Below are 17,319 nucleotides of genomic sequence, written 5' to 3' on the forward strand. Positions count from 1 at the left end.
AGTTGTTAGGGTGTTCTGAGAGATTGCTAGGCAGTTGCTAAGGTGCTTTGACTGGTTGTTAAGGCATTGCTAAGGTGTTGCTAGGCGATTGCTAGGGTGTTCCAGGTAGTTGTTAAGATGTTGCTATGTGGTTACTTAGGTGTTGCTAGGTGGTTGCTAAGGTGTTTCGAGTAGTTGCTAGGCAGTTTTTAACAAATTAGCATGGCTCAAGTATGAATTAGCATGTTGCAAGCATGTTTATAGCATAAATTAGCATGATGTTAGCAAGAATTCAGTATAAATTAGCATGTTGCTAGTGTGTTTGTTAGTATGTTTCCAGTATGTTGTTAGCATGAATTGGTATGTTATCAGTATGTCCAATGTAAAATCAATGGCAGCTTTTTATAATGGAGATCTATGAGACAGTCGCTAGGGTGTGGCTAGTAAGTTGAAAAGTCATCAGATTGGTAGTCTGAGTTAAATGAGCCCAGCCTTAAGTCTGTATGACAGTCTGGCACAAAGTTATGAGGTCATAAAGTCTGATCCAATGTTAAGTCAATGGGACTTTTCCAAATTTTCCGGGACAGTTTTGAGAAAACCGTAAGTCGGATCAGTTGGAAAAGATATACAACTTAATTCAGGATAGTTTGGAGGTCTGGAGTTGGTTTGGTGTTTGTAAAACGAACGGTCTAGGAGTAGATGCGTTTTTAAAATAGTCTAAGAAGAATAAGTCACTGTAGTAACAGTATGTTGGCTTTCTCAAGCACCATAATAACAAGTGGTGCTCACTGCAGAGCCACTTGGGCAGAGCTGAGCTCCAGCAAGGGGGAGCTCCAGCTCCTCCTTCCTTGCACTTCTTCTACGAGTGATGTCACTGGGGGTTGGGGTTAGGGGTGGAGTGGGTGTACGCATTAAAACAGCTTATACAGGAGGAGGAGCTTAAGCTCCCCCTTGCTGGAGCTCAAATGGCTCTGCAGCGAGCAGTGTCTCTACAATAATGTTATGATGGCTGTATTAACATGAAGTTATGATTGAACTGCCTCTTGTTACAGTTATGAAATAGATTGATAAGCAGGAAAAGTTCATAGACCAGTGCTCTTTGAGGAAACTGTTGACTTGCGAGAGATCGTTTTAAGTGTTTTAAGCATCAAATAAAAGCAATACTTTAGATGAAAATTAGTAAAGTCACAGACGCAGATGCACACTTTTAAACAAATTTTAATGCAAAATAAAAAAAAAGAAAAAAATAGATCGAGTATAGTTGCTCATAACTATACAATAAAAATATCTAAAAGAAAAAAAAATGTAATCAATTGAATGAAGGATACAATAAAACGGCTTTCAATTTCTTAATTGCCCACTTGTAGGGTAACTGTAGTTGTATAACATCATGCCAATCTTAAATAGGATTTATGAAACAAGAAAACAAAGTGCCCAACACCACTGCGGGGGATGACCAAAATGCACAAAACCAATAAAAAGCATCATGTCTTTTTTTATTTTGTGCAGTGCACAGTCCCCTTCAAAATACTAGTTCAGCTATTATTATTGGTCATTTCAGATGGTAAATGTTAACAGTACAATGTGTTTAATAATATAACCTAATCTTACTTTTAGATGCTAGAATTTACAGTGATTCGTGACTTAAAAAAATGTCCATTAAGTCTTCACATTGCATACTTCTGGGTCCATTCTCTTGCTAGTCTGTTGTACCTGTTAGAGAGAAAGAGGAATAAAGTTATTAATTAATATGTTCCTGATCAGTCTTGTTTGTCTAACCTGGCATTCCGATGTTACATAATTATGATCGCCATTATGATGCTTCAAACCTGTTTGATGCTCTTCTACAGAACTCAAAAGGTACATTTCTGATGAATAAATTGAAGACTCATTAATATAATGAAAGTACTGTAGATGCCAACGCACTAACGTCTAAGTGATCTAAAACTCATGTGATAAAATTGTTTAATAGCGATAAACAATAAACAAGGTATTATAAAATATTATTATTAAATATTTATTTTATTTGTTATTAAACTGGTCACACTTTAACCCATTGAAAAGGTTGTTTTTAATCCATAAACATGTAATTTATGTGATTCTAAGCAGATGTATTATGAAAATATGCTTTTAAACGTGTGTATATATATATATATATATATATATATATATATATATATATATAAAGGGTCAGAATTTGGCATAAGCGACATGAAGCATAGATCCATCCTGCCTTGTATCAATAGCCCCTTTCACACATAGAGACCTTTCCGAAAAATTATCGGCAATTTTCCAGAAAGGTCTGTGTGTGTGAACAGGCCCTTTTTAAAAATACCGGTAAATTCGTTCCGGCTATTTTCCGGAAAAAGAAGTTGTAACATTACCGGTAATTTGCCAGAATGCTGCGCTGTGTGAACGCAGAAGGAAGATTGCTGGAAAGAGCGCGTTCACGTCTAGAACGCGCTGACGTAAGACGTCGACTCGCTGTTTATGAAGATAAAAGCCTTTGAATATTTTTCCAGACACATTTAGCTGCTAGCTGTTAGTCAGATAATGTTTATATGCTCTTCCTCAATGCCAACTGTGGAAAAAATTATCGATTAAATGCTTATGATAAACCGCTGTTTGTTTACCTTCAAACTCTGAAGCGTGTGGACATGAAGCAGTGCGAAAGTGTTCCTCCATATTTTCATTGACGTTTTTCACAATACTCATCCATCCACAGAGTTTGTAATGTAGTCAAATGTTTACAAACACAAGCGCAGCAGTTTAAAGGTCATTTTTTCTTGATGATGTCAGAATTTATCTGTATTTTGGAAGGAATGTGTGAATGGTACTTTTTTTTTTTTTTTTTTTCAAATCGTACTAAATTGTATGAATTAGATCGTACGAATTAGCCACTAAATCAAAAAGTTACGAATTGCCGTGAGATTGTGTTGGTATTACTGTTTGAAAGGGGCTATTATTGACTCTTGACGCATGACGCTTCTGGTGGTGTAATGGAGATGGGGAGATTTTCTTGGTACCAAATTTTGTGAGGCGACAGCGCTACCTACTGCGCCACCGCGTCGCCATTTTTTATTTTAATTAATTAATATTAAGATACAGATTAGAGGAATATATTTCTCAACTATTAAAGGGCAGACCCCCCATACATCTTGTTTTGTTGTCCTTCAGGGGGGGATAAAACGTTAATTAGGGGGGATCAGAACCCCCCAAACCCCCCTGCAATTCGCACCCTGCTTATCTATACATAAACTGCACATGCTCACCAGAAAATCTAAGTATGTTGAAACAATGCATTGACAGGACATTTCTATGTAGTATATTCACTTCCTGCTGCTTGCAGTGGTGCTACTACGCTGTCATGTCAACGATTATTACGAAAATTACAGTTCTCAACTTTTCAACAAACGTTTACCGTCAATAAAATGTGGTTATTTTAACTGGCCAAAAAATGTGCATAATTTAAAGTTGAAAAAGCGATCACATTTTACAATAAGGTGCCATTAGTTCATGTATTTGCTAACATGAACTAATAACGAACTATATTTCGATAATCATAGTTCAACATTTATTAATGCATTATTAACATCCAAATTCATGCTTGTTAACAATAGTTAAAGGTGCAGTATGTAAGTTTGACACGCAGTGGTTGAACTAGCAATTGCACTCCTGGATCAAAACAAACGCAAGCGCAGGTTGCCAGATTGACGACACCAACAGCAAGACTATCGTGCCTAAAGGCTGATTTGAGTCGTGTTCTAAATAAAACCAACAGCACACATCGGCGCAATAGCCTAGTGGTTAGCGAGTCAACATATGGTGCAGTAGCACGTCAGGGCATCCCGAGTTTGAATCCCGGCTCGAGGACATTTCCCTACCCCACCCCCCCTCTCTCTTCAACATTGCTTCCTGTCTCAATACTGTCCTATCTAATAAAGGCAAAAAGGCTAAAAATAAATCTTAAAAAAACAAAAAGGCACACAATAGAAGTAATATTTTCCATATTAAAAAGTTTTTGCTCAATCCAACACCTCGAATTGAAATATTACAAACTGCTTCTATTTCTCACAGGTGAACAACAGGATAAGCTGATCACCTGAGGTAAACCCCATGTGCTTTTTTCAGTGTTAAATGCTGATAATGTAAGTTTGAATGGCATTTCACATGACATTTATTGCCACACTACTGAAAGCAGCATCAGATAGTTTATTTGAGATCTTGAAAATAAAATACACCATTTGAAATTGAACTTTAGAACTGTGATTGTGCAAGCCAACATATATCAGAGATTCAGCATCTACATTTAATAATGTTAAAGAGGTTTATTATGTATTAAATGGATTATAAACCTTGTTAGGACATGCGGTTACAATGCAACATGCTCACCTGATGTTTACGTCCGTAATATTTATATTATTTGCTAATTAATAACCTCATGTGGAACTCTGAATCTGCATCTCATTTTGGAGTCTGCTACCGTCCACCGGAGGTCGCATTTTGGTCACAGATGCGCGCTTTGAGAGCCTTCCTGACTGAATGAATGAAATATGTGGTTTTCCAACAAGGCAACCCAGGGTGCTGAATTATAATTGGGTAATCTAGCATTGGTCAGGTGAAAAAACAAACAACCAAGACAGCATTCTGGCACGTAACGCACATTTACAAAGCAGAATATCTTGACTGCAGCGTTAATTTTTAGATAAACAAGAATGTTCACTTAGCATGTTTCTTAAACATCTGCAAACATATTATGGTATTTTTTTATGCTTTAGAAGAGTCAAAAACTTACATACAGCACTTTTAATGCACTTTGAAGTAACATGCACAACTATTAGATGGACGAATACTGTAATAAATGTATTGTTCATTGTTAGTTCATGTTAATAAATGCATTAAATAACATTAACTAATATAACCTTATTGTATTGTAAGCATTCCTAAAAAGCCGTACAAAATTAATTTATGTAATTAAATGAAATAATAAATAATTATTATAAAGCATGGTTTTTGCTTTCCCTTTTCAGTTCAAATTAGGGCTGCACAATATTGGAAAAATCGAAAATAAACAAAACATTTTTGCGATATAAATATAATTGGGATTGGGATGATTCTGTAGGGGAGTGAATCATGCATAAAATATAAAAAACAAACTACAATCATGGTTAAAGATAATAGACAAAAAGATACAAATGAAATTAAAAGCATTTTAACCGTATTCAGGTACAGTAATTGAATAATCACATGTAAAAATACTGCGTAGTCTTCATCAAATAAACAATTCAATAAAAACCATCATTATTAAAGCTACAAATTATAAAATTTCTTATGCCTGAACACTTTTAAAATCGTCATGACTCAAAAACACATGCAAATAATAAACTATAATCCAGACTCAACCATGCATATGCTGCGATGTAACTATTGCGAATGATCACATTGCGATATCTATGCTGAAATGATATATTGTGCAGCCCTAGTTAAAATCCATCCAGAATTTTCATTTCAGCCCAGAATTTTTATTTCAATGCATCCCTGTGCGATAGAGGACTATTGGGATGTGCTGAAACAGGAGATTTACATCATCGTGTCAACATGGACCATAATCTCAGAGGATTTTTTCAAGGCAGCTTATGCCATATCATGTCACAAATAAGTCAGGCCTAACTGATTACAAAAAATCTCTAAGCCAGTACTAGCAAAACATACCTAATAAGGTGTTGGGCAAGTGTTATCAATGAAGATCAAAATGTATACCGTATACTCACTTTTCTTTGTCTGATTTGTAGATGTGTGCTATGTCTGGGACTAAGGGGTCATCAGGATTCGGATCACAAAGCAATGAACATATGGACAAAAGAACTGGAAAAGATCACACAATTACTAATAAACTAACAATTACAAATTCACTAATTCAACTAATAAGCAATAATGAGTGTAAATAAGTACCTTTTGAAACTGTAAGTGCTGGAGACCACTGCGACCTCAGGATGTCCAGGCAAATGCTTCCATTACTGTTAATGTTGGGATGGTAGATTTTTGTTGTAAACGCTACCTGTTAAATCAAATTGCGATGGTGTCAAAATTAGTGTTTTGGGATGTCATACATTAGGGGTGTCCAAACTCGGTCCTGGAGGGCTAGTGTCCTGCTAGGTTTAGCTCCAACACACCTGCCAGTAAGTTTCTAGTATATCTAGTAAGAGTTTGATTAACTGGTTCAGGTGTTGATTAGGGTTGGAGCTTGAAGCCACGGTCACACTGGACTTTTCTCCCCATAGACTTCCATTTAAACGCATGCGAATGCGTCAGACCGGAAACGCAAGTTCGTGCGTCAAGTTTTGCAGTTCACCGAGTTGCAAAGTTAAAGCTTGGTGAATTCTGACCTGCGAAATCGCGTCACTTGACTGTGTGAGACCAATCGAGGATCAAAGCATGACCTCTCTGGACAGAAATTTAAAATATGGACCAATTGCTTGCTTTTTTAAATGTCTAATCATCTTGTTTAATCCCGCCTCTTTTCGCAGCACAGTACTACAGAATTTCGCAGTGTGACAGCAGCTTGACTCTCCTGGACCGAGTTTGGACACCCCTGGCATACATATAAATGGGAGTGGAGTGTAAAATCACTACCTTTGGTGGCTTGAAAGGATAGTCTGTTGGAAAGTGAATTGTGAGAAAGAAGACTCCTCCTTGGTATGGGCTGTCACTCTGAGAATTGAAGGAAAGGACACTCAAATTAAGAAAAAAACAACATGTTAGATTGACTGACAAAATATGTTGTTACTTAATAATAAATATTAGGGCTGGGCAAAAATTCAAATGTTAATTTATATTTAGATATAAATTACATATGCATTTTAATATCTATGTAACAAAATTATGTATCACATATACATAATAAATACATACAGCGGGGGAAATAAGTATTGAACAAGTCAACATTTTTTCTCAGAAAACGCATTTCTAAAGGTGTCGTTGACTTGAAATTTTCGCCGGATGTTGGTAGCAACCAAAGAAATCCAAATATGCAAAGAAAACCAGTCTGATTAGTAACTTAGTTAGCATGAAGCTATGCATAATAAAATGTAAAAAGCAATGAACACATGAAGAAAGGGAGATGTAGAAAGTCAGTGAAAGCCCAGACAGCAGCTGAAATCTCTTAGAGGTTCTTCAGCAACCATCTGCCCTTCCTCATTGTAAATGAATATCAGCTGCTTTAGTCCAACATCTTCATTAGCAGGAGGATGAAGATGAAACCAGAGTGGACATTTCAGCAAGACAATGATCCAAAACACAGCCAAGGAAACTCTTAAATGCGTTCAGAGAAAAAAAATAATGCTGTAGAATGGCCCACCCAATCAGCTGACTCCAATCCAATAGAAAATACAAATTAAATACCAGATTTGATAGGATGAGACCCACAGAATCATCAAGATTTTTACACTGTTGAAGTCTGTGAAAAACACACCTGAGCAACTCATGTGACTTCATTCTCCATATAAGAGGCGTCTTTAAGCTGCCATCATTTAAAAAACCTTTTATATAAAGTATTAAATATATCCCAGTAGTTCAGCACTTTCTATTTGTGTCATTTCATTGTCATTACTCATAACTCATTTTCCAGATTTTTTTAATGTTTGTATTGTTTGGGTTTTTCACCAAAATCTGGTTCAATTCCATGTCAACAGGTCCTTTAGAAATGTTATTCCCAGGAAAAAACATGACGTGTTCAATACTTATTCTCCCCGCTGTACAAATTTTGTAGAAAATTTTTATTTCGGATGCGATTCATCTTTGCCCAGTAAACTTAAATTAGTGCTGTGAAAAATGGTTTACCATATTTTAAATTTAAATGTGAGAATCTGTTTTCACCCACTTCCAGTTGTTAAAGTGGACAAAAAGTATTATTTAAGTGTTACAAAGTAGTATTTGTAATCAGATTATTAAAAAGTAGTATTCTGATTATGAAAACAATGGTTTGTAGCTTGAGCAGTTTTACTAAGGTTGTCATGATACTGCAATTCGATTCCAATCGATTCAGAAATTTTAAAACATCCAATTCCTGCAAACATAAGAGCGCTGTTAAGCAAGTTCCTAAACAGCGCTGATTGGCCGTGAAGGTTGTCAATTCACTTAACTCACTAAATAAAGGCACACTGGAGCGCTTCAAAGTCACACCGATCAACTGGTTTGCCTATAAGCTGACATGCGAGCAATTCGCTGATGAATCGCAGCTTTAAACCGCTCCAGTGTCCCTGTATCTGTGGTTACACTCAGTAAACAGTGGTGAGTTCAGTGAACTGATGACCTTCACGGCCAATCACAGTAATTTCTGTTGAGAACGTGAACACAATGGCAAATCAGCGCTGTTAAAGAACATGTTCAACAGCATTCAAATGTTAGCGGGAAAAGGACGTTTTTAAAATTTCAGTATCGTTTGGTAACGAATTCCAGGATGACAACCCTAGTATTAACATTGTTATTCTAGTTTATAACCAAGGCATTTTTACGATTTTAACAGTCAACTAAAATGTCATGTTTAGCCACAGTTTATTTAATTTAAATCTGCAGTTTTTAATAAAAATAATCGAAGATGCTACAATTAGACATGTTGATGACAATGGTAACTGTTCACAGAAAGGCGGGGAAAAAAAGGTTATGGATAATACAAGCTTCAATGTCATAGCAATATGCTGCAAAAGACGAGACGCCCACACAATGGTCAAACATGTCTGTCAAGAGCATGTTTGTTTACACAGAAAAGCTAATGGAAAAGTAGTGCAGTGGAATGCAAATGTTTCACTGACTGAAAGGTCCTGTTATTTTCATTGTTTTTATTAAATATGTATTTACTGTCAACAACATCCTACTACCAGTGTTTTTTTGACTTAACTTTTGAGTTGACCCCTAAAAGTAAATTTACATATTTTGGCAAAGAAACATTTTGCATTATTATTATTATTATTATTATTATTATTTGTATACAGGGGCTCTGCAGGTTTCACAAGTGAATTTAAAGACTTTTTAAGAGCATTATGAATTAAATTTTAGACTTATACTTGGGTAAACCATAAGGATTTTTACTTGCACCACTAAAAAAAATTACTTGAATACTACTTAATGTATCAAAACAAGCAAACCCCTTACCCTACACTATTTCTTTTCCTTTTTTAAACTTTTCTCATACCAAGCTTTAAAAACAATAATAAACCACGTATCGTCTATGAGTACACAGAGAACTTACAAATGTTATTGTGAGGAACAATATTTTTAAATCGAGTTGTAAATAGAGTTTTTGTTAAAGGTGTTATTGAGATGTATTGTTGGTGGCTGTATACAGGTGTTGGCCTGATTGGGTAGCTTTACATGAACAATGGAAAATTAAGACCGGTTTAAAATTATTTAAGACCTAAAACTCAATATTTCAGTGAGTAAGACTTTTTAAGACCTTAAATATTGTTATTGAAATTAAAGACACAGCAGACACCCTGAGTGTATTATTTCAGAACATAAAAGGGAATTTTCAAGATATTGTACATTTTTCGTCATATTCCACATGTTTTCTACAAAGATATTTCCCAAATCTATAACAAAATGGTTAAAATATAATAAGAATGTTACTAAAATCACATTAAAATTATTTGTTCTTCATATTTTATGCATCTTTTCTACAAAGATTTTTAAAAATCTTTGACAAAATGGTTAAAAGGTGATAAGAATGTTACTAAAATCATATTTAAACCATTTGTTCTTCATATTCTATGCATATTTTCTACAAAGATATTTAACAAATCTATAACAAAATGGTTAAAAGGAGAATAAGAACGTTACTAAAATCATATTACAGGTAAATGTTACATTTGAATTTAAATTTGTGTTTACTTTAATTCAGAAGAACTTGTAGTGCGTTGCTAAGTTCATTTTTGGCACTGCAATTTTAAATGCCAAAAATGATCATTCAAAACATTTTGGATATTTCCTCAGCCAATTAAGAATGCACTTCATCACCATCAAAACAAGTATTAAAGAGTAAAGCACAGTGCTGAAGGCTAATGAGGCGAGTATACTTACAGGTCCCATTATTGTTGCTTGCCAGTGAAACACTAAAAACAAAAAGTAGAGAATTACTCAAATTTGCCCAATGTGTCAGATCTAGTAATGTTGATAAAAACTAATTATTAAAATAAACTTACAGTCGTCACCAACTGGTCCAGCAGAGCACTGAGCAGGAGGATCCCTCTGCAAGTCTTGAAGTTCCTAAAAAAAGAAGAAGTAAAAAATTTGATTAAAGTAACAGTCAGCTTAGTCCACATTATTATTCCTCAGTGTATTTATTGATAGACAATAAAATGTCAAGTTGCACGAGTGGAAAAAATATACTAACTACTACTAATAATAAAAGTAGCTATAATATTAATATAACAACAACTTGGATTCTTTTAATGTAATTTTAAAGAAGAAAAAAAATATATCAGCTTGATGTTTTGTTGAGTAATGCAACAATATTGTTAAGCTAGAGTCCAGATAATACATTTTGTAGAATTCAAATATGCTTTTAGCAAGAAAAAAAGCCTTTTTAGTGAAAAAAACAACAACAATAATTAGGTTGTACACTTTTCCCCTCCTGTGTGTGCAACACTAAACACTTTTTAACAGTAACTTGTATATTCATATCCATATTTAAGATGAACACTTTCTTGCTGAAAGAAAACTATTTATTTCGGCTCATTTGATTATCCATACATTTTCTTTTAATAAAAACAATGAGGAATTTTGCAGAATGCTTATCTGTGCATCTCACAACGACTGTATTGGATAAAAACGTACTTACACAGCTTTCCATTAGAATGAGTCTCTTAACAAAAAAAAAAAATGATTGCCATACATTGTATAATGATTTAAAGAGGACACCCACTAAAATGTCATTCAGTGTAATAAAAATTTATTCAAGACAACAACATTTATTAGCCATATTTAGAACAAGAGTCATTTAATTACAGATGCTAGCCTATTTTTAATTTAGCATTTTTTGAATGTTGTAGTATCCTTCATAACCCTTAGATTTGACCCATTTTCCAGCATGAAGGTTTAACGGTTTAAAATGCTACTGGAGTTTTGTATGCTACTTATTTAACACACATTCTTAAATGTTCAGAATAAGAATGCGGTTTCAGTTCAACATAAATATATCTGTTGTAGTGATGATGAATGAGGATTAAACATTATTTCAATCATATTGTCATATTTTAGAAAGTTATAGAAACAGCAGACTAAAGCAGTTTCACCTAATGTGATTCATGAACATAATTAGGCATGGGACGATAACTGGTCTCAAGGTTTACAGCAGTTTGGAAAAGTCAGGTTTTTAAAAATCGCCAGAATTTTCTCTTAGACCATTCCTATGGTATATTTACAGGTTTTTTTAGCTTGTTTTTCTTGTCTCCAGCAAAACACGACCCTCCACAACAAAAGCTACTGTTCCAAAATATTTGAAACGTTTCTTAAAATTAAATATATTGTATTCAATGGGGGAAAAAGTTGTTGTTTTTACACAGACATTAAAAAAAGTACAAACGAGCAGTAACCAAAATACCGTGATTTTTTAAAAAAATCCAAGGATATCATGCAGTCACAATCTTATACCGGCCCATGCCTAAAAAAATAATGTATTGACATAATATCACTTTTGTAAACTGAATTTCATGTGGGCATCAATTTTATTTTGGACGTCTAATCTTTGACCTATAAGAACCTGTTTTTTGTCCCTCAAGTTTTAGCTTTTTATATAATATTATGGAGAGCTTCAAATGTCTGATGCATCAAATATGATAAAATCATGAAACATAACACACATACTTTTCCCTATAACTGTTCTAAATTTTACTGATTATCATTTCATTTGCTGTTTTAAATGGTTAATAATTAAAGCTTATTTGTGCATCTCTCCATCACTGTATTTTTTGTCACATCCAGCTTTACATTGTTGAAACATTATTTCACTTTCAGAAATGATAGAAACAGCAGACATCTTAGTTTCATTCTGAATATATTAATGTAATATCACATTTTGGTAAACAGATTTTTATGTGGGCATCAAAAATTTCTGGTATGTCTAATCTTTGATCTATAACAAGTTTATTTTTATAATAAGTTTGTTGCCCCTTAAGTGTTAGCTTTTATATAATTTTATGAAGAGCTTAAAATGTCTGATATATCAAATATGATATAAACATGAAACAACACATACTATTTTCTGTTCAAAAAGCGTTGATTTTTATTTCATTTCCTGTAAATAATGTTTATTTGTGCATCACTTAATCACTGTATTGTATTTTTTTGTCTCATCCACCTTCACATTGTCGAAACATTACTTCAACCATATTGTCATATTTAAGTTTAGAAATTTTAGAAAGAGCAGACATCTTAATTTTATGTGATTTATGAATATATTAATATAATAATCGCTTTTGTAAAAAAAAGTTTGTGGTTCCTGGAATTACGTTTTTTTTTGTCCCTTGAGTGTTAGCTTTTCATATCATATCACAGAGACCTTAAAATGTCTGATGTATCAAATATGATATAAACATGAAACATAAAACACATATGTTTCTCCCTATCTGTTCAAAAAGAGTTTATTTTTATCCACAAGTACATTTTACTATTATTTCATGTCATGTTTTAAAGGGTTATCTTCCAAACAGTTAACATAATACAAATATAGGCTTTTAAACTATAACACAACACATAAAACATACCAAATATGAATCCTTCTGAACAGAAGTTTTTTTTTAAGTAGATTTTACTGACTGTTATTTCATGTCCTGTTTTAATGGGTTCATTACAAATAATCAATATAATATTACTAATAATATAGATTTTAAATTACATTACAACACATAAAACATACTAAATATGAGTCTGTCTGAACAAGGGCTGCACAATATATCATTTCGGCATCAATATCACAATGTGATCATTCGCAATCACATCGCAAGCATTCGCAATGTTGATTCTGGTTTACAATTCATAATTTGCATGTGTTTTTGATGACTGTTATTGTATAATGACCTTAAAAGTATTCAGGTATAATAAATTGTACAATTTGTGACTAACAATGATTAATTGTATTCAATTTTTTTTATCATTCAGTTACTGTACTTGAATACTGTTAGACTCGGAAAACCATAAAAAAAAAAATTTCAATTGTGTTGTTTTCTTGATTGTATTTTGAGATTGCTATGCATGAAAATACTCAAAAAACACCAAAAATACGATGGGGGTAGGGTTGCACGATACTGAAATTTGGTACTAATCGATACTGAAACTTTAAAAACGTCAATTTCCCGCCTAACATTTGAGCGCTGTTGAGCTGTGTAAGCTGACTGATCTTTGCGGCTTTAAAATGCTCCAGTGTCCCTGTATCCGTGTTTACACTCAGTAAACAGCGGTGAGTTCAGTGAACTGATGACCTTTACGTCCAATCACAGTCATTTCTGTTGAGCACGTGAACACAATGGCAAACCAGCGGTGTTTAAGAATGCGGTCAACATCGCTCAAATCTTAGCGGGAAATGGACGTTTTTAAAAATTCAGTATCGACTGGTACTGAATTCCAGTATCTTGACAACACTAGTCGGGGGACCCAAAAAAGTTTAGAGATTGTTTATTAGATTTTATGGAGATGCACTCCCACTGCAGAATCATCCGATCTAAAATGATAAATTCTTTCAAAATAGAGATGTTCAAGTTATCTGGTGAAACTATTCATATATATCGCAAAATAAAATAATTCGCTAGATATTATCCAATATTATGCATCGCTAGTCTGAAAATGAGCCATTTCACAGATATGATTCAATAGTTCCGAATAAGAATGTGGTTTCATTTTATATATATTTTTTATATATGTATATCTATTCTGGTAAAGGTAATAAACCTTTATAATAATAAAGGTTTTAAATTATAACACAACACAAAACGAAGTAAATATGAATCTGTCTGAACAGAAGTTTTTTTTTTTCAAAAGTAGATTTTACTGACTGTTATTGCATGTCTTATTTTAATGGGTTATCTTCCAAACAATCAATATAAGAATAATAATATAGGTTTTAAACTATAACACAACACATAAAACGAACTAAAAATGAATCTGTCTGAACAGGAGTCATTTAACAGATATTATTCAACGGTATGTGGTTTTATTTTTATATACGTAATAGGGCTGTACGATGTTGATAAAATAATATCGCAATGATAGATAAAATCTAACACTGCTAAATTTTTTAAATTTGCGATATATATTGCGATATGAATACAATTGCGCCAGATGAATTAATATCTCTATTTGGAAAGAATTTATAAATGTTAAATGTTGGCTGAATTCTGCAGTGGGAGTGCATCTCCATAAAATCAAATAAACAATGTATAAAAATTTTGGTCTGTGCTATTTGCAGTGCATTTCTGTATTTGCATGTGTTGTGAGTATTATCACACATAATCTATAAATACAATCAAGACAATGATGCAATTAAAATAAAGTGTTGTATCATGTCCCGAGGGTGTCACGGTGGCGCAGCGGGTAGCATAATCGCCTCACAGCAAGAAGGTCACTGGTTCGAGCGTCGACTGGGTCAGTTGGCATTTCTGTGTGGAGTTTGCATGTTCTCCCTGTGTTGGCTTGGGTTTCCTTCAGAGTCCAAAGACATGTGCTTTTGGTGAATTGGGTATGCTAAATTATCCGTAGTGTATGTGTGTAAATAAGTGTGTATGGATGTTTCCCAGTGATGGGTTGCAGCTGGAAGGGCATTCGCTGCGTAAAATATATGCTGGATAAGTTGGCGGTTCATTCCGCTGTGGCGACCCAAATTAATTAAGGGACTAAGCCAAAAAGAAAATGAATAAATAAATTAATCATGTACCAAGTCGAACAGTATTTAAGTACAGTGACTGAATGATAAAATAAAAATGAAATCAAATAAATCTTAGTCAAGGTCACACATGGTACAATCTCTTAAACCTGAATGCTTTTAAAGTCATTATACAATTACAGGGACTAAAAAAAAAGCATTTAAATGATAAATTATAATACAAACTCAACATTGCATATCCTGCGATGTTACTATTGTGAATTATCACATTGAGCTATCAATGCTGAAACAGTATATTGTGCAGGTGACATTATTCAATCATATAGTCATATTTTAGTTTTTAGAAAGTTATAGAAACATTAGGCTAAAGCAGATTACTAGCAGATTAGACTACTTTCGTTTAATGTGATTTATGAGTATATTAGCACTTTTGTGAACGGAATTTCATGTGAGCATCAATATAACGATAATATCATAGATTTTAAATTATAAGTCAACAAATAAATTAACTAAATATGAATCCCTCGGAACAGGACTCATTTTGCATTTTCGTAGCCATTTTGATTATGTGCCTTCTGGCAAGGACTTTGGGACTTGAAAGGGTGTTTAACAACATTGCCGGAGTGCGATACACATCACGCTGTTGCGAAACAGAAACTGTCAGAATGACAAAGTGATGGCGTCATGCTGGAACTCCAGAGAAGCAGGTTGTGTGTTGCTTTGTGCCAAACGCGCAACACAACAAAACACAATAGCGCCATATTCACATAAACGGCACCGAATCAATTGTGGCCAAAGTCACTCGAAATGTCAGCTGTGAAGCTTAACAAAGCACACACACAGACAAAAGTGGCTGAATACACACAAAGATTGGCGTCGTTTGCTTGTGGCTTCAACCGGAGCCGAAGCTGTCTTTGTTTGGATGTGGGCCTTCTCGAAAACGGAAGAAGAAAACGCATAACAGGTCTATTATAACAAAACACATCTTTTCAGTTCGATTCACGTGAGTTTTACTTAATAAACTACGCATCTTCCTATAATCAAATCGCCTCATTTGCGCCATTGTTTCGTTTTACATGTACGACCATTTCGTTGTTAGCACTCAAACACGTTACGATGGTTGACTGACAACCTTGACGTGTCATTTCAAGTCCTGTTTTTACAAGTGTTGATGATAAACAAAACTATGTTAATTGTTATTAACGATGGTAAACAAACGGTAATAATCGTCGTAAATGAACGAGTATACCCTGCTAGCTAGCCGTCGTATGCTAGATTTCACTCGTACCGTCGACATTTTAAATTTACGCGTTATTTCGTTCCTCATCTACTTGATATGGTCTACCAAAGTAAAATAAAAACCACATTGGATATTATTAGTTAGTTATATAAGCGCTGATTGTGACCCCGATTTTCGATGTACACACCGCTAGCAGGACAACAAAAACTTGGCTAATGTTGATCATTTACACACAAAGGTCTTACCTTCTGTATTCTCTTTAATGCCATGCTGCCTTACTGTGTGTACCGCCCCAGATTTACCGATTCTGGTATCTGTCCGATATTATTGCTACGAAACAGCTCAGCAATACTGTGTTTCCCTGAGTTAAAAGCGAATGTGAGCGGCGAGAAAGAGAGACAGCTGTAGCTCAGCAAGCTCACGCTTCCGGTGCGGAGCTACGAGAAGCAAAATAAAAGTCCCGCGGCTGTCGACGACGATAGTGCAGCATTGCAGATTTTGCCAGAATGTATATTTTATTCGCAAACGAGTAAAATAAGTTACAACACTTATTGGATAGCATTTCATAAGTCGTGAGTTTGCTCAAAAAGATATTTATACATACGAATGGCTAAGACTGTATTGAAGTTAATACCTTAAACGTTCCAAAACGAAATTTAGCAACGGTATTATAATATATTTGTTTAATAATCAATTATTTAATGTAATTTGTGTGCCATTTTGATGCGATATTTTTACTAGCACACATCCAAATGTTGTTGGAAAGATTTCAAGATGACTGGATTTATGTATTAAATAGGATACAATAGACTCGAGAAAATGTTTATTTCTTCGAATTTCCTCTTAATAATCATTGCATTATGTTAACACCCACATTTAATTATATTTAATCATTAAATTAAGGTTTTAAATATTATCTTACTAAGACAAAGTGTTGAAATATATACAGTGCAACTGATATTTATGTGAATTTTTTTTATCTGTGCATTCTGCTATGGTGTTATAATCAAAATATCATAAAATAAATAATACAAGCTATACAAATGTCCTCTTATTATATATATATATATATATATATATATATATATATATATATATATATATATATATATATATATATATATATATATATATATATATATATATATATATATATATATATATATATATACAAACATCAAGTTTTAACCTCTGAGAAATACATAATTGAACTTATTTTTGAAATGTATTA

At 33.7% G+C, this 17,319-nt stretch overlaps 1 protein-coding gene across 1 annotated transcript; it reads right to left on the bottom strand.

Annotated features, from left to right (window-relative positions):
• Positions 1-1,179: 1,179 nt before the first annotated feature.
• Positions 1,180-16,521, bottom strand: ube2d1b (ubiquitin-conjugating enzyme E2D 1b). Its single transcript, XM_056468953.1, has 7 exons — positions 16,334-16,521; positions 10,176-10,239; positions 10,054-10,085; positions 6,613-6,690; positions 5,932-6,037; positions 5,751-5,844; positions 1,180-1,692 (listed from the first exon to the last, which is right to left on the bottom strand). The coding sequence occupies exons 1-7, from the start codon at positions 16,355-16,357 to the stop codon at positions 1,647-1,649; spliced, it is 444 nt and encodes a 147-aa protein (XP_056324928.1). The 5' UTR covers positions 16,358-16,521; the 3' UTR covers positions 1,180-1,646.
• Positions 16,522-17,319: the final 798 nt, after the last annotated feature.

Source organism: Danio aesculapii, chromosome 12 (assembly GCF_903798145.1).
Source record: "Danio aesculapii chromosome 12, fDanAes4.1, whole genome shotgun sequence".
NCBI lineage: Eukaryota > Metazoa > Chordata > Actinopteri > Cypriniformes > Danionidae > Danio > Danio aesculapii.

What these genes read in the sequence shown, in the direction of transcription:
- ube2d1b (XM_056468953.1), bottom strand. Translation starts at nt 16,357, where the DNA reads ATGGCATTAAAGAGAATACAGAAG. An exon ending in AGCACTTACAGTTTCAAAAG is followed by an intron (nt 5,845 to 5,931) that starts GTACTTATTTAC and finishes GATCTTTTCCAG; the next exon opens with TTCTTTTGTCCATATGTTCA. An exon ending in TACAAATCAGACAAAGAAAA is followed by an intron (nt 1,693 to 5,750) that starts GTGAGTATACGG and finishes TCTCTCTAACAG; the next exon opens with GTACAACAGACTAGCAAGAG.